Genomic DNA, 19,640 nt, shown 5'->3' with positions numbered 1-19,640 from the left:
AGGGTATTTTTTCTTTTAATAATCAATAGAGTGCAGGACAAGGTTTCACTTCCTTCTTTTTAAGTTTCAAATTTGACCAAAAGAAGTAAGCTTCAGATACTTGAACTGGGAGGCATACAAGACCAAAATTGACCAGAACTGCTGCAACCAAGTTGCACAGAGGCGAACCAATTCACTGCAGCAGGCTGACAAAGAGAGATCAAGGTGTTTTATACTGTTTATGTGCTTGAATATGACAATTTAATAAGGGTCATGACAAAGAACGCCACAAAGAGAGGTCCTTCTAGCCACATAGGACACCTACACACGTCCCTTTCATACAAGATGCATTCATTTATGTATGCAAGAGCAAAGATGAGAAAACAAATACTGGAGTAGGGAACTTAAATAGATAGAGTTCTGTTGTTGGTGATACATACCTTTATTGTGTGATTCACTGAATTTGCAAGGGCAAAGCCTTAACTCAATTCACTTTATCTAATTTCAAATCCAGATGAAATAGACCTCTAAGCATCAGAACATTCATATAAGAAACTGACTATAGGAATACTAACAAATGGCAATGGAAATGGTAGCAGCAAAATGAAATAAAGCTATATGAAGACAGACAGCACAAAGCACACAAAATGCAATTCCAGTTTTGGAATGTATATTATATGCACTGCATTCTCCATCTTCCTTTCAGAGGCATGTACCTGAAACAGTATTCAGCTAATTCAAAGTTTTAAAGTATTAAACAATCACGGATGCTTCATAAATTATGAAAACTCTAACAAAAACTTGTGCAGAAAATTATGCTATATCGTATCAATAAAATAGAAATATACATTTATACTTGACGTGAAAACATAGTAAAGTTTAATGAGTACCCATAAGGGTGCAACTGAACTAACAGAAGGTAGAGAATCTCTAAAAGAAAGTTTTTATGTTTCACCAGAAACATCTTGAGGAATCAAACAAAAGAATAACATAGATAAAACATATAAGACTTACTAATTGAACTATGCTCTCATCTTCTCAGCTCAGCAAATGTGACACAAAGGAATTTGTGACATATCAAGTAATCATAAAATTTTCAATAAAAAGTTTCAAGAGCAATACCTTATCAATTATGCTTTCAACTACATCATCTGAAAGGTTCATGCCAGACTCAGCAAGTGTAGCTACAACCATTTGTTTCACCTGCAAATAACAATGGGACTAAATGAATTTCAAGCAAACCTATACATTATTACAATGATAAAAGATGACATTGAAAAAGATGAGTGAAGGAACTAATCCATCTCCACACAAGTAATCTTTTTCCAACTTCGGACTTAGAATAGAAACTTTAATTACATGAATTAAAATTAAATCCAACCTTCCACTAAATATAATGAATTGTGTCAGGTGACAATTACCAATCCCTTAATAATATAAAAAATTCTATCTGGTAAAATCCTATGTATTTAGAAGGCTCCTTTCGGAGAAACTTTATAGAGACTGAACTTAACTTTCTCTCCATTTACTCTTCACCATATGATAGCACTACTTAAACTACTATAAAATGTAAATATTTGTTCTTTTGAGAGTTATTTTTTGTTGATACCATCACTATCATAATTGTTTTTTATTTATCATAATTATTAAACTATACTACATTACTATTTTCTCTATGCTGAGATTAGAAAACAATATAAAAAATTCTATCTGGTAAAATCCTATGCATTTCGAAGGCTCCTTTTGGAGAAACTTTATAGAGACGGAACTTAACTTTCTCTCCATTTACTCTTCACCATATGGTAGCAATACTTAAACTGCTATAAAATGTAAAAATTTGTTCTTTTGAGAGTCATTTTTTGTTGATACCATCATCATTATCATAATTGTTTTGTATTTATCATAGTTATTTATCATAATTATTAAACTATACAAAATTACTATTTTCTCTATGCTGAGATTAGAAAATAATCTCAGCATAATAATATTGTAATAAAAAATTATTAATTTAATAACAAAATAACATTTCTGTTTATAATTCATATCCTCATATTATCTCAGCGTTTATTTCTCTACTATTATTACTACATTTTATTGTTACATCATTCCTTCTTATAATTATAATTTGTGTTTTTACAATAACAGAATAATAGCACTATCAATTTAATAACAGACTAATACTTATGTTTAGAATACACATGCTTATATTATATCAGAATAATGCATATGCTTATAAAGTTTATGTTTTTATAATAAAAATCTAATAACAAATTAAGCTTATGTTTATAATAACATAATAATATTAGCATCAATCTAATAACAGAAAAATATTTCTGTTAATAATAAGAGAATATAGTACTATCAATTTAATAACAGAAAAATACTTCTGTTTATAATAAATATGCATATATTATATCAGCATTTATTTCTCTACTATCCTCACTACATTTTATTATTGCATCATTCCTCCTTATGATTATAATTTATGTTTTTATTACTATTTTGCATACTTGACTATATTTGTTTCCCCCTTTTTGTTTAACACTTAATCTATATTATTGCTAGGACCTTGGTTATTCTAGTTCTTTTTCTTTTTTGATATTGTATTATAATTTTTGTTAAAGTTTGTAGCTGCAATAGAGATCTTTATCTCTCAAAATCTAGAGGTTATTACCATTATTGTCATCTTCAGTTGAAAAGGACACTTAAGTTTAATTTGTAATATTAAGTATAAATGACATGTGTCATTCACATGCATTGAGGCATGAATATTCAAAGAGTTATAATTAATTATAGGAGTTATGGGAATCTCAAGAGACCTTTGGTTATAATGTGAAGAGTGTTGTGAGGTTTTCGACCCCCCTTTTTTTTTATCGCCTCGGCAAATTTTTGGATTGTCCAACAATTTTGAATTTTCGAGAATTTTGAGCCTTGGACACTTTCACCCAATTTTTTTTAACTTGATTTTCTAAAGCCATCAATTCTATCCTTCGGCCGAACAAATTTCAAAGTTAATTCCAATTTGGTAGGACAAAATTGTGAATTTTGTACTTAGACATTTTCTTTTCAAAATTTGGATATAATTGTATAAATTTGAATAATTTTCAAAAAATGAAATTTTTCTTAGATTTGGTCTTTGGAAAATCTTAATTATTTTTTGGTGAAGAAAATTAATTTTTGTGATGGTGAAGTCAAATTGCAAAATCGATTTTTAGGCTAGAGAAATAATTTTATTTGTGTTAAAATGCTAAAATTGCTTAGCAAAATCGATTTGAATTAAAATTGCAAAATTTGGCTTTAAATGGATTAAATTGCCTTGAAAACTTTTTTGCCATTTAATGAAATTGGTAATTTAATATTGAAAAAATGGCTTTTGATTAGCCAAAATCGGATTATAATGACATATTACTTACTAAATCCTCATTAAATGGAAGCATTTAACATCTCCAAGACATTGTTTAATTTCTTTTTGCAAATTGAAACTAATTGGCAATTTAAAAAAGCAATTTTAATTTTGGCAAAATTAATATTTAGCTAAGTATTTAATTGTGGGTCATAATTTTGCATTAATTTTTTTTTTTTTTCTCCCAGGGTCCAAGTTGGCTAGCTTGGGAGGAGTAAGAAAGTTGGGTATAAGAGGAGGCCTCTCTCCCATTTCCTCCTCACTTCTCACTTCTCCTTCTCAGGGTGTTGGCGATTTTGCAAGAGCAGATCTGCACTCTTCTTGCTTAGCGAAATTTGTGGAAGGCGAATTTTGTGGACGGTCGAAATTTGTGGGGGCTGAATTTGTGGGAGCCGAATTTTGTGGGAGATAAAATTCTGATTTTTGCAAGAAGCTGCGATTTTTGCCCTAGGTTGGGTAATTTTATTTGGAGGTGAATTACAAGATAAATTTCTGATTTGCAAATGGATTTGAAGTTCTTGAGGTCTAGTCCTAATTCTGAAAAGAAGTTGTACGATTATTGGTTAAGGTGAATTTTAATCATTTAGAGTTGAAAGGGGTCCTTAAGCTGACATCCTTCTTTCGTTCTAGACTAAGGATTGCTTCCCTTGGTTCTGCTTGCCTTCTGGTCCACCACTCTTCCATCCCGTAATAGGGCGACAAGTATGGAGGAGGTTAGTGCAAGTAAGAATCCCAAGCAGACAAACACTAAGAAAGACAAAGAGGATATGATGCCCAAAACACCTTTCTTCTCGAAAATGAAGCGAATACTCGACACCAATATCGATGCAGTGGACATGATACGGATGAAGGACAGTAAAGGAAGGACAATCCCCCTTGGCTATTGCTAAAGGTAATTTCAAATCATTTAGAGTTAAAAGGGGTCCTTAAGCGGATTTCTCTCTTTCGTTCTAGTCTAAGGATTGCCTCCCTTGGTTCTACTAGTCTAATTGTCCACCACTTTACCATCCCGTAATAGGGCGACGAAATGGAGGATGCTGGTACAAGCAAGAATCCTAAGGGAACAAACACTAAAAAAGACAAAGAGGATATGATGCCCAAAACACCCTCCTTCTTGACAATGAGGTGAATAACCGATACCAATGGCGGTACAATAAAAGGATATACAAAAGGCAGTTGCACATCACAGCCCAGGCATCGACACTTCAATTACGACCATGATGAGGGACAACGAAGCAGCCCTTGATTTTGAAGACATCAGAGAAGAGGATATCAATGAAATAAGACTTGGATCGAGATTGGATGAGCTAGAAAAGGTTGCCATCAGGAAGAAGCATCTAAGCACCCTTTCCTCTCTCAGTGCTCTTATTGGATTTGCGAAAGAATATGAGAAGGATCATGAAAAGATGCTACAAGTAGCAAGCAACGTGATGAAGTCAGTGGAACTCAGGGCAAAGCACACACCTTGTCCTCCTATGGAAGAAGTTAACGAAAGGCTAGCTAAGTTCATTGCCTTAGCTAAAAAAAGGGAAGATTTATATTAGAAGATCATTTGATGTAAGCCCAAGTGGCAATTTCTCTTTCTTCTAGAATAGGACAAGTGTCTATTTCTGATTGGCCACCATTTTGGTGCCTTCTCATTGGTTGCCACTTTTTGCACTTTTTTCATTGGTCCATTGATGAGGTGGTAGCTTCTCATTGGCCGATGGGGTGGCAACCCTAATTAGGGTTTTGAGGATCCAATCTGGATCATTGATTTTGTTTTGATCTCCATCGTCCATTGTATTTTTGGCCCCTATATAAGGCCATTTGCTCTCATTTGTAAAGTGTTGGAGAAATTGTTGCGAAGATAACACCAAAATAGCTCTCTTTTTCATTGTTGTGACTTGCATGGTGATTAAGAACATTGGGTGTTATTGCATGTTTTCTACTTCCACATAGTTAGATTTCTTTTCAAGTCGTTGAAGCAAATTTCATTTCAAGTTGTTTAAGTGAGAATAAAGTAGATGGATAGTTGCATGGTAGCATTAGTAGGTGTTTGATAGGGATCACTACTAGACCACTAGCATCCTAGCGGCTTGGTGGGAAGCCTTGCGTGGCAAACTAGTTTATTATTCCTTTGAATCATTGCACCTGTGGAAGTGAGGCCACTGGTCAGCTTTCATTAGGTTCGATCCCAATCCATTTGTTAGTCTTCCATCCATAGGAGTAGGAGTAAGAGTAGGATAGCAAGTAATTTAGGACTTAGACTTCAGAAGAAGAAAGTTAGAAAAACACCAGTCGAAAGAACCATTCACCCTCCACCACCATCACTTTCCATCAACATCATTTAGCTTTCACAAACCCATCACCATCACCATCAATCCACCACAATCGAAGTCATCCTTGAATGAATAGCGTAAGGCCGCCTACGTGATTACCAGCAAATCATATCGATAAAACTGAGCGAGTATCCAATAGTGTAAGGAACATTGGAGTTATTCTCATATCCCATGAGCAATAATTTTTCAAGAGAGGAATTGTATGTTTGATACTCCGTATCGGATATCCAATTACTAATATGTTATGTAAGTGATACAAAACTCGCATCAACAAAGAGTGTCTCCTATTGTTATATATTCGCATCAAGCAAAAGATATTGTACACTTGAACTTTTATTATCAATAAAATGATCTTCTGTTGCGTGGCTGGGTTTTTCCCTTCATTCTAGAAGGGTTTTCCCAAGATATCTTCTGGTGTTGATTTTCTCTCTAATGTTTTCTTTATTACTGTTTGTCATCTTTAGTTTTTGGGCCCTAGTTTCAACAATTTTGGGGTGTATGTTTGCTGGCCTTGGAATTTAATCCTCTCCTTTTAACTCGTTTCTCATTCCATATTCACTTAACAATGACCTCGTCTATTCATTACCATAAGTCTGCAATTATATCACTTTCTTCCTCATCCTGATGATGGATCATGGAATATGGTCTGATATGTTGATACAAATAGAGTCTTTACACAGGTTCTACCAGAAGCATTCTAACTTTAAGCTAAACAGACCATAGAAATACCATATCTGTTATTTTAACTCTCTCTTCAACGTAATACTGATAGAGAGTAATCCTACGACAAAGTTAGAGTCATTAACAGGTTTTACCAGAAGCACTCTAACTTTAAGCTAAACAGACCATGAAATATGATATCTGTTATTTTAACTTTCTCTTCAACATAATACTGATAGAGAGTAATCCTACGACAACGTTATATGCACAGTCTATGTAAGTAATCCTGGCAATGAGTATCTTTACTACTTAGTCTGGAAGTTTAAGAACTACTTAGTCTGGAAGTTTAAGAAGTAAGGTAAACAAAGTGTTCATTCCTGCTTGTTTCATGTAAATATTGATTGGATAAGCTCGGAATGATAGTTGTTTTTTCTTTTTTTCAATTCAATGAATAAATTCTGGTATTCCAGATGCAGATCCAAATAAAGAATGCAAAATTTGTTCAGAATATGATAACATTTTAATGCATATGTCCACCATATTCAATTTAAAACAAAAAACATTGAAGACTGCATGTACTTTATTCAATTAATACAATAAGAATAATTGAAGATTATGGGGTACCTTTCTATAAAGCTCAAGCTCCATAAGACTGTAAAGGGATTATTTTCTGATAATATTGTATATTCTATGTCTGATTGCTAGGCATAAGTTGCTTACATTAGCCAACACATTCACCTTAAAGGGAAAGAGAAAAACCTTGCCAGCTGAATGCTGGGATTTGTTTCCTATAAACTATGGTGAACGTTAGAAACAAGCACTAGATTTATTACTTTTTTTTCAAATATAAAATAGGAAAATCTAATGTCAAAAACTCATTACCCTGAATTAGGATTTGCTCTTATGACTGTTAACCACTCGCAACTCATTTTAGCTTCAAATTCAAATATACTTTCTAAAGACCCTTTTAGCTTACAGAATATATGTGCATTAAGAAAGTCACAACCAGGCATTAGATGTGCAGAGCTTTTCATCTTTACATCATACACCTATTAAAGTTATTTGAAATTCATTTATATAACTCTTAGAAAACTTCTTGTTATTTCAAATTTTAACAGAACAGAATCTAACCTCTTGCCTGCCAATAAAGCCTTTCTGCTTGAGGTCATAGAGCTGGAAGGAAACTGCAGAAAAACAAAAAACTTGATATGTTAATCTAAGAATATGGTATCCATGTCTATTTGCATTAACCAAATGTTCCGGGCTTAGGACAAATCATCTGGGAAAACTTTTGCATTTACTAAATTTTCTTTACCTTGCTCGAGAACTTTACTTGACTTAAAAGGCATTATTCCATTAAAACTTTCCCCATAAATAAGAAAAACAGCCTTTAATGATTGAATTACAAGTGCTCCACATACTTCTTTTAACATTATTAATTACAGGAAACAATGATTTCATTAACATTTCCTTACTTCACCGATGAAATAGTCCAGTTCTGACCTTACCCGAAAACTAAAATGACATCACACACAGAAAATGCACTAAATTTTGGAAGCCATCAATTGAATCCATCCAGGTCCAAAAACAGAGTGAAGGCCCAGATAAGATAAGATAAAATTATTAATGTCCAACAAGAGACCACAAAGAGCATCCAAGGGACTGCAGCCAAACAACAAAGGACCACCAAACAGCGGGAACACCATATGGTGCCCGGGGAAAGAGCAAAACCAAGCAAATCCCAGAGAGAAGCACATAAGCAGAAGCTAGCGACAAGCTAATCTCTGCCCATATCTGAGAAGAAGTCCAGGACCAAAGGGTATGGCCAAGGATGAGGAGAGGCCCTGGACCTTCTCTGAGAACTGCTGGAAGTGGAGGGCTGCTGCCTTGTGTAACCTCTGCCCGGCCGCACAGAACAGAAACAGTTTATGACTGAAGTCATTGCTAAGGCATAAGCCATAATCAGCCATAATCATTTACAAGCAAAATATACACAATAAGAAAAGCACGTTTCTGTAGACAACAGTTCAGTTTATCAATAAACTTTCATACTGTCAAATTTACAGTCTAAACACCACAACAGCCCAATACTTATTCAATGGAATAAATTATGAAAACCAAATAACAATGATAAATGATAATTATTTATTAGATCAAAAAAGCAGCATTCCTGAACTACATAGGATAACAACTACACTCTGATTATAAATCTCATGGCCACTATGTCTGAGACCATTCTGTAAAAGCCTGTCACAAGCCATTAAAGCAAAGCATCAAGCTTGTAGAATTTCTGAAATATTCAAAGAAGATGCTTCCTCTCATGTCCAAAGTACTCTAAAAATCCATAATCCTATACCACTCTAGAGCTGCAAATCTCAAAAAACAAAACAGATGACAAGACTGTAATGTGACCAAAGACCACAAAGATAATTCCGTAAACAATGTCCTATAGTTGATGGTGAGTGAAAAGATAAGGAGAAAAGGCACTTAATCACATGGAAAGCTCCAGTTCCCATGCAAACTTAACTTAGAATTTTGATGGACATTGTAAAGAGATCACTAGGTGTGCCAGAGCTGGGGAAATGGAGAGAAAAAAGGGCAGTGATAGAAGCTTCTAACATACACCAAGCAAAGAACAATGAAGGTGAGCTCAGAATATTGATGTTCAGAGAGAGTCTGACACATCTGTCTGAAGGAGAGGATAGAGGATATGTTTTAAATGGATCTTTGAAGATCTTCATCATAGCAAAATCAGAGGGAATTTTGACTTCATGTAAACATTTGGTATCATGCGTGTGACTGCATGATTTAGTGGGCCTCCCCGAAGTGTACATCATTTGGAAGCGACGACTTCCAAATGATCATCACTTGTATTTGCAGAATTTATTGAAAGGCGACAATCTTATAATAACTTGATTTTCTATTACAATGGATACCTTACGATGCCTATGCAGATCATGATAGCTTATAGTTTGCATGGTGGATGTTTATATGGTATGCATTATGAGAATGTGTGTGCAAATACCTTATAAACATTTCTCGAGTACATGGTGAATGTTATGCAAATTGATGTTCTAGAGGGCCATTACATAGAGTACATGGTGAATACCATGCAACTAAATGTTCTGAAAGGCCAATACTAATAGCACTTGGTGAATATCTTGCATCTCAACATTCTGGAAGGCCATTACTCAAAGAGTATTTGGTGAATATCATTGATATTCTGAGAATATACTCATAGCACTTGGTGAATATCTTGCATCTCAACATTTTGGAAGGCCATTACTCAAAGAGTATTTGGTGAATATCATTGATATTCTGAGAATATACTCATGATATCAAAGGTGATATCAAACATTTTTGAGTAATTGGTGAATATCATGTATTCTCAGAGACCAATACTCATGAGCACTTGGTTAATATCATGTGTTGATATTTCGGGAGACCAATTCTCATGATATCAAATGTGATATCAAAAACTTTGAGTAACTAGTGAAATGTCATATATTGATATTCTCCAAGACCAATACTCATGATATCAAATGTGATATGAAAATGTTGAATATCAACAGATCAAAGATATTCTTATATTACATTGAGGTAATATATGGTCATGGGTAATATATGGTCATGGGTTTATTCTCCATAGGTAGGAGGGAGTGTTGATGTTTTGTAGCTTTAATCGGAATAATTACATCAAGATATTATTATGATAATGAACAGACATGTCCCATGAAGGGACATGTTTATTCTCTCACTCTCTTATAAATATAAGGAGAGGTTGCAATTGGAAAACACATACCACTATGGTAGTGCTATTACATTTGCAACGATCTTAAAAACTTGTGGTGCCATGTTTAACAAACATCGTAATGAACTAGTTGTAGGAATCTCTAAGCTATATTTGCTTATTTGTCTAGCACACCTTAGCTCTATTTGCTTCCTTATCTAGCATGACCCCGCAAACCTTGTATCTATTCATCAATGCAAAGAATTTTGCCTAACTTCTGTCAAGCCAACTAAGAGAGGTAGGACAAATTGAGGTATCCATACATATGATGTCAAAGTCCACTAATGTCATATGCACTCTTGGATCTTCTCTACCAAAAGAAAATAGTTGCACTAAATGACTTATGCCATGGTTAACAAGCATCTTAATGAACGAGTTGTAGGAATCTCTTAGCTATATTTGCTTCTTTGTCTAGCAAGCCTTAGCTTTATTTGCTTCCTTGTCTAGCAAGCCCCTCGCAAACCTTCTATCGATTCATCGATGCAAAGGATTTTGCCTAACTTCTCTTAAGCCAACTAAGACAAGTAGGACAAATTGAGGTATCCATAAATATGATGTCAAAGTCTAGTAATGACAAATGCACTCTTGGATCTTCTCTACCAAAAGAAAGTGTCATCTTGGTCTCCTTGTCAATGATATTGTATTTATGTTTCCTCAACTGACACATCTAGATTAGAACTATGTCACATAATTTGACTTGCAAATTAGTAAATTAAGCTCCATTGTTGATACATAGCACACATTGAGAAAAAGTACATTTTCCACTCCAAAAGGTTACTTGCAAAATCCCTCTATGCACAATGGTGTACTTCTCAACACCACTAAAGACCACTAAATCACAGCAAACAATGTACTCAATGAATGAATCTCGCATGAAGGTCAAGTCACGTGATGCTCCTAGATTGATGTACCGTGTAGATTACTAATTGATCTACAGTTGGATTTTGGTTAACCAACCGTTTTTGCAATGCTTCTTCATATGACCCAACTTACCACAATAGTGATGTGACATTTTTCAAATTCTTAGTTGCATCCTCATTGTGACCTTGTCCTTTTTCTTGTGTGACCATTTGCTTGTGCCTTTGACAAATTTCAAGTCGCCATCCATAGTAGTGATATTCAGAATCTCAATGCTCATAAGCATGTGGCGAGCTTTTCAACATAGTTACACCATTTATCATTCTCCCATCTTCCAACAAATGGATTTGCAACTGATCTTTAATATCCTTAATTTTGAGTAAATGCTCCTGCAAGGATACTTTGTCATCCATAGTGACCCAATTGACCATATTCTCAAAATTAAGGCTCTGCCCTCATCCAAAGTATCACGAAGTTCTTGCATATGCTTCCAAATTTCAGTTGAAGTCATACTTATTTGAACTTCAAGAAGCAAAATGTCTATCATAAATTAATGATCTTTTTGAGGTACATGCATTCACTGCTTACAAGTGCTCTGATTCTGTCTAAATAAACATTGGTTGCCTTCCACCCTGATGTTGGGTAAAGAGACCATTATCCCTCCTTCAAATTGTAATCACTAAAAATAAACCTTCAAGTTGCTATAGTAACCCAATAAATTCCATAAAACCCTAGTTTGCAAATACTGAAAAACAGATCGCTAATAAATAATAGAAAATGCTTGGAATTGAGCAAACCAAAGTCAATTAGCAAGCACCCACAATTTTTCATTATGTCAATCATAAAGAAAATTCTAAAAACCCAGCTGCTAGATTAAAAAAGTATACCCTAGCCACCACCAATGATTTTGTTAAAACAAGAATAAGAAAAAAATCATGTTTGTACTAGCACACTTTAAGGGCATTTTGCAGATACAAAAGCCCTCAAACAACATGATTATTTATTTGTTTAGAAGAAACCCCACGAGAGCCACAAATTTAGTTTTCAAAAATCACCAAACAAAACTTCCAACCACTCAAAACCTATCAAAATAATCTTCAACCATAGTCAATGAGCAAGCACCCACAATTTTTCATTATGTCAATCATATAGAAAAATCTAAATCCTCAGCTGCTAGATTAAAAAAGTAAACCCTAGCCACCACCAATGATTTTGTTTGAACAAGAATAAGAAAATAATCATGTTTGTACCAGCACACTTTAAGGGCATTTTGCAGATACAAAAGCCCTCAAACAACATGATTATTTATTTCAATTTGTTTAGAAGAAACCCCACGAGGGCCACAAATTTAGTTTTCAAATATCACCAAACAAAACTTCCAACCACTAAAAACCTATCGGAATAATCTTCTAGCAATGAAAACACCTACAATTTATCTCAAAAATTGTTCCAAAAACACCATCAATTTTTCAAAAAATAATTCATTTTCTTTTCAAAATATAGACCTGTGAGATTTTAAAGACCAGGTTGTGGTTTTGCAAATAAAAGTAGAAGCAATTTTGAGCAGGTCACCATTTTGTAGACAAAAAGGATTCAGCAAAAGAGGTCACAGTATTATAGATTTTGAAATGGGTTATTTGAACAGAAAACCCCTGCACAATGAAAAAAGAAGATTGCAATTTTCATTTTTATAAAAATTCACAATTTCCCAAACCTACATGCAATACCATACAGATCCACACATTGCCTTTTGGCTCTTTCAGTTGTTACAAAGTGTTCCTTGAATCATCATTGCTGATAGCAATGCCTAGATCTTCCCACCAATCCTTAATTTCAACATGGGCTCTGATGCTGTATTACAAAGAAAGAACATAGAAAGATTGCAAAAAATCCGTTCTAAAATAAGGAGCCAAGGTATCGTTACATAAGATTACAAACACCTTATCCACAGAGAATAAGACTGACAACTAAGTGAATAAAGTTGAATACTAGTGAAGAAAAAAGAAATGACCTAACATCAACATGACATTATTTAAGAAGATTTTTAATGTCAATCCTAAAAGCTAATTGATTATTACAATATTACACATTACTTTAAGGAGGAGATAATTATGGACATACAGAGGAAGGTGAGTGATATGATGATTAATTTATTAGCGCCTATGTTATTCCTCAATCTCAAAGCTGAGGATTAACACACAAAAGTAAGAAAAAGAAAAAATGAAATGATAAAAAAGCACATCAAAGTTCAAATATATAATAAATAATAGCTAGACAACCTTCATTTAGAAAAAAACAGAACTTTGGTGTCCCAAAAGATTATGCAATAGAAAAAGGTAAAATGAAATGTATACTGCCTCTATCATATATATAGGACTAAAAGTTAACTCCTTCAGCATAGCTATTGCTCATTTTTAACCTTCGTACCAAATGCATATAACTGAATTTGCAACAAGGACAGCAGAATGTTACAGTCGCAACCCATGAGAATGACAATAATTTGCCTGAATGTCCACCACATTAAAAAATGAAATAATAATTTGCTGATAACTCACTACAATAATAGTCTAGCATTCAAGCATGTTTTACTCACAATCTATTTTGTCATCTATAGGAGCATTTGGATGAAACACTGACAGAGCATGTGCAAACTCCTCAAACCCTAATATGCCATTGCGCTTTGTATCGAACAAGTCAAAGACCTTCAAAAACAAATTGGCAAACATCAGTAATATTTACATGTTAACAGTATCAACATGAATATGCAAATACCATCTCAATCTACAGAACTGTGACCAATATCTGCAGAATTGAGGATAATATATACATCATGATTTATTATAACCTTGAACTAATATGAATTGATAACATGCAACAAAGGTTAGCAAAGGTGTTGCAGACAATAAATAATTTTTTAGAGTATTACATGTTTAAAAAGAAAAGCTCAAATAGTTAATAGAGTATACAAAAATAATGTTTCCCTGAAGGACTTCCAAGAACAACCTACACAAGCTTTAAATTTTGCTTTAAAAGACCTTTTAAAAAGGAATGAAATAGATACTTCATAACACAGGCAATATTGATAAGCTTTGACATTTCTCAAATTTTACAAATTAATCAAAATTAAATGGAACATATATATCAGGCTAAAGAAGTACATAATATGTTTCTAACGAATAATTAAGGAGATGAAAGAGATGTTAACAGAAACAATGCAAACATTGAACATTTAATGCACACAATCTGTTAATGTAGATCAGAACAAATGAAGAATACTACCTAATTTTCCAAATTGTTCTCTTGATAAACAGAAAAGAGAAATTTTGTAATCTGTATCCTTTTGAAAGTACTATCTCATCTTTAAAAACCTGAGACTTATCACTAGTCATCACATAGTTATCCCTATTAGGTTTCAAAAATGTGGTTAGTAAAGCAGGTAGGAAACTCAATGCAAAAAATCACAGCTGACATTAAAAGAGAACAAAGTTCATGCAATCATTTTCATCACAAGGACTCGGAACAAAACATACTCTATCAAAACTAACTCAAGAATGAAATAGAAAAGAATTCACAAACCCAAGATCGCATTCCAGATAATAAAATACAGGAAAATTTACTAACTAATCATAAATGTTTAAAAGACGTTTAAATCCTATCACCAAGACTTGAATATGGTTCCAAAAAGAGCCCAAGATAATTGCAAAGTCTTTCAAACTATGATAGAGAAACATAGGAAACAAAATCAGGAAAACAGGTTAAAGGGAGAACGATATGTTCACCATGTTGTGTTGATCCCATTCTACCATAAAAGTTAGCCCATTAAGCTGAAACTTTTAGACATGATTAGTTTTATTTTTTAGTCCCAATTAATAACAAACAGAATACAGACGATCAACTCAGACATGAAATTCCTCCTTGAATAAATAGGACTGTCCCTTTAACTCAAAAATATAGTTTCACAGTTGCTATAACAAAACTAAAACTCGTGAACATCAAAGCAACTGTAATCTTAAACAACTCTGCCTACGAATTATTTACATGAAACTATTCGCTTACATTGCCCTCTCAACTAACTGGCAATTGAATAAAGAGCTTGAAAATAGGAATCCAGAACAAAATTAATTAAGGACAAAGTGAGGGCTTCAGAGGCACTTAAAAACATATATGGCAAAGAAGTGTGCCACATCACAGCGCATAACCAAGAATCATCATAATCTTCTTTGATTTCAAGAATATTCCAACTAGACATTGGCAAGCTTTTGAGGCCAGAACCACATTCAACAGTGTCCCTAGTATATGAAGCATATGGAGAGCTTCACGACCCACTAAATTACGGATAGGTGTGGAGCGAATCAAAGACAACCTGACAACATTATCCGGACATATGATGTGGATTGGAATATTCTTTAAATTGGAATCATTTCTTCTCCGGACAAGAGGGTGTTCTTCCATTTTATCATGTTGATTTTATTAGGCATACAACCCCAGGCACACACTTTTGAAAACTATGTTTTCGAATAAACATAAAATGTTGGTTTTTATTTTTTCCCTCCAAGCCAGAAAGCAATTCCCATAATATATTGTATCTTCAAAAACAATACAGAAGCATGCAATTTATGGCATCATATGGATAGAAAATTGAATTCTACACATATTTGTATGAAATATTTCCTCGCAGAGAAAATTCACTTCATATATTAGTATGAAATATTTCCTTGTATAGAAAATTCAGTTCTACATATATTTGTATGGCATATTTCCTTCATTGCATATAAAACTCTCAAAGTACAGCAGTATGCACAAGTCGTCTAACAATAATCATTTGTGAATTACGAAAAATCAGCAATGAAAACCAGAAGCACAAAAAATATTAAAATGAAATGGATAAAGGTTACTTCCACATTCACACATAGAACTCAACTTAGACTTCAGTATGCATTTCATGCTCTTGAGTTTAAACCATTTAATTTGCTCAATTGAGAGATAAATCAACAGAACAAATTACACAAGGGCGATCATTACAATGGACATAAGCAATCTTTGATGTCTACTCCAGAACACAAAAGCTCTATTATGAAACATTCAAATGCTATTGTTCTTTACAAGTGGAAAATCATGCTTACCCTGTCTGCAAAAAGGCTCTCCTTTTTGTTCGTCTTGAACAATGCCAGCTGAAACTCCTCCTGCAAAAAATTGGAACATAGCATTAGTAGTAGAAAATAGCATCCACAATTGAACACTCTTGCATCATACATAAATAAGAATGTATACGGGCCTTGATGTAATTTCCTAAATCTGATATAGAGTTCACTGCTCAATCCCCACAGGATGTATCCACGTCTATTTAACTATACAACTATCAAATGATAGAATGCCATTTTATTTTCATATTAGATGCAGAAAGTTGAAATTAATGTATTTAATTTGCGAAAGAACAATATTTAAGATTGCATTTAGACTGTTTTTTTCCTTACACAGAAGTGAGATACCTAGTTAAACCTGCAAAGATTGCCTGACATAAATGTTCACACCCTAATTACTGATGGGCAGTCTGAAGAACCATGTAACCAGATAAAGATGTGGTCAGCATAATATCACACAATGATAAATTTATTACAAGATAGTTATACCAGTAACTAGTCCAAAATGAAGACAGACTACCATAAAATGATTATTTTACAATAACAAACAGGTACCATATACATGACACAATGAGAGAGGAGTATGAAATACCAATCAGCATAATATCACACAATGCTAAATTTATTACAAGATACTTACAAACCAGTAACTAGTCCAAAATGAAGAAAGACTACCATATAATGGTTCTTTTACAATAACAAACAGATACCATATACATGACACAACGAGAGAGGAGTATGAAATATCAATTAGGACATAATGGTTCACATTACCTTTAGAATTGTCACAACCATGAGTCAAGCCATGGAGCAGTGCTAACGTCGAATTATGACTTGTGACTTGGAACACATGTCCTAACTAGGATGAAGATCCCATAGATGATACTCTGAAGAACATCTGAGCAACAACCAAGACTTGTGGTATGCTCTAGTGACCCAAATCCTCTTGCATCAACCAAGTATATCTACAATGTACAAAATACTTGAGGGCACCCAAGTTGTCTCGATGTGTCTTGGGTGAATCCAAGCAGACTTGAAGGGACCAGCATCAATCAGGACTTAATGTACCACATCATTTTGCAATAATCACAAGACTCACAACCACTCGCATTGGTTAAAGACAAGTCAAGCATGAAGTAGTGCTAGCATAGAGTTATGACATATGTGCTCACTAGCATGTAGAGCCTTTTAACAAAACCAAAAAGGCCATCAAGCAACACCCAATATTTGCAATATGTTCTGGCACCCTAGTCCTAAATCAAGTATGTCAGACATAATTAGGGGTATCAAGAATTACAAAACAAATATATTTGTTGTAAAAAACATTTTACTGTGCAAAGTAACCTAAAAAGTAAAAATGAACTCTTGAAACCTAAATTGTCTTAAATAACTCAAAAGCACTCATTTGGCAAAGACAAGATATTATAAAATCTTCTATCACTCCAACTTCACATACATTGTTCAAGATTGCTGGGGTTTTTTTTTTTCTGGTGGTGGATGATTCTGAAGGAATTAAGTGTACAACTAGATTGCAACAAGAGGATTTATCAAAGGTAAATAAAGATTTTGAGTTTTTTTCAATATTTTTTAAGCTTTCTAGCATCTTTTGGGTACCTAGGCAAATCGACATCCCAATGACTTAGATCAGCTTATGGCATGAACTGTGTACACCATTCACATGCATGCTGTGATCAATAGAGAAAGCCCACATAATGTCTTGGTCAAAGGGGTTTGAACTCGGTGGACAAACTGCTGCACACTTGAAGCAAGCAGCAAAACTTTGTAGCTTTTAATAATATTTGTAGCTTTGTGTTTACATTTTGAATTGTTTAACTTGTATAGTGTTGTATTCTTGTTTGTTTGTTTCTCTCGGTTAACATAGCCTAGTTAAAGGATTACAAAGGCATAAAGTGTATTTAATAAGTGCTACAGAAAACAACAAGATTGCACCAAGGAGATATATCAATCAAAGGTCAATCTACTTATATATATATATCTATATATATATATATATATATATATATATATATATATTACCAAGCTTTTAAATTTTGATTATTTTTAATTGCTAAGCCATTTTTATTACTAACAAATTCATTTTATGGTTGAGTTGTTAAAAAAAAAGTAGTTGAATGTCATTTGGGATTGTTGTTCAATTGAGATAGTCTAGTTCATTACAGAAGTGGTTGGTTGTGAGGCGAAACTAAAGAATCCAAAATTCATGGCAAAATCCTTCGTAGGCCATTGAGATGATGGGTGCTGAAAACATTGTCCAAGTCTTAAAAGAAAACTTGTAGGGCAACAAGTGTACAAGTTTATTGGTTAGAACTTAGAAGCAACACAAAGACACATTTTTAGATATCGTATACTATCGACTCCCTCATCTAGGTGATGCCAAAGACTAGCACGGATATGGATTGGGTATAAGAAATGTACACCAAAGGTAATGAGACTAGAACCATAATATATCATAAGCAATTTTCAAATCCTTCTCCAAGTTGAAGCTATTGAGGATAAGTTCATGAAATGTAAACATTTTTTATCAATTACCTGAAGTTTGCAATAATATTTGATTATAAATGTATGTAACATTATTTTATTTTATTTTCATTGGTTATTTTGCACATACAGTAGATTATTAAGATTGGATACGTATCACACACAATTGTCTTGAGACAAATTGTGCAAGCGTGAGAGGCAATTGATCATCATAAAAGGTCATATCATTTACCTTGGATGATGATCAGTGATCTAATACTTTACATCTTAAGTTTCACCAAACCCATCGCAAGTATGATACAAATTTGCTTTTGTGGATCTATCATGTTTGGGATAAGTATATGATGGCATGGATTCAATAATTGAACAAAAAATATACAATTTCAACCATGGAAAAATAAATCAACAAAATACTTTTTATAAAGGACTTAAAGAATCATTGGTCATAATTAGCATAAGATGACCAAACCCCTGCATCTCTATGTTTTACACCATCTCCAAACCTTACAGCATAGAGATTATATTTGCCCAAGAGAGTGGCACCATATAGAGGCACCAAGATTGTTGATGAGTACAAGACTACGTTCTAAAGAATCTTTTCATGTCCAAATATAGATAATACCGTTGTGGGTGAGTTTGGTAGTTTTATCTCATCAGATAATCAAAATGATAGAAATCTTTACAAAAAGTACAATGAGCACACTCATACATAGTAATATGCATATCAGAAAGCTTCCATGTATCTACAATCTCATGCAATCAAAGTTCTATCATAAGCAAGCTTTTTTTAGTTTTTTATTTTTGTTCTATTTTTTTTGCAACTATATATTATGTTCTATAATTACAAATGTTGTCTTGACTTTATCTACAATTTCAACAAGTTCAGAGTTCTTTGGCTAGGTGGAGTTGAGCAGGGTTTGGATTTTATTGGTCAGGATTGTATGGAAACAATGCAGCACATACCCAGGGAATTTGGGGTTGGATGTAAC

General features: G+C 33.6%; 1 protein-coding gene across 1 annotated transcript in view; it reads right to left on the bottom strand.

Moving 5' to 3' along the window:
• The window catches only part of LOC149572520 (calcineurin B-like protein 3), a 40,143-nt gene that overhangs the window by 10,500 nt on the left and 10,003 nt on the right, over positions 1-19,640 (bottom strand). The window contains exons 5-8 of the mRNA XM_089813641.1: positions 16,135-16,194; positions 13,605-13,713; positions 7,495-7,547; positions 1,102-1,182 (exon numbers count right to left, since the gene is read on the bottom strand). Of these exons, the coding sequence (XP_089669767.1) occupies positions 1,102-1,182; positions 7,495-7,547; positions 13,605-13,713; positions 16,135-16,194 (303 nt within the window). The remainder of the gene's footprint in view (positions 1-1,101; positions 1,183-7,494; positions 7,548-13,604; positions 13,714-16,134; positions 16,195-19,640) is intronic.

The sequence above is a fragment of the Cupressus sempervirens genome, chromosome 2 (genome assembly GCF_028749045.1).
Source record: "Cupressus sempervirens isolate cs-2001-9-10 chromosome 2, ASM2874904v1, whole genome shotgun sequence".
Lineage (NCBI taxonomy): Eukaryota > Viridiplantae > Streptophyta > Pinopsida > Cupressales > Cupressaceae > Cupressus > Cupressus sempervirens.
The sequence above is the reverse complement of the archived record's forward strand: the minus strand, read 5'-3'. Positions and strand labels throughout refer to the sequence as shown.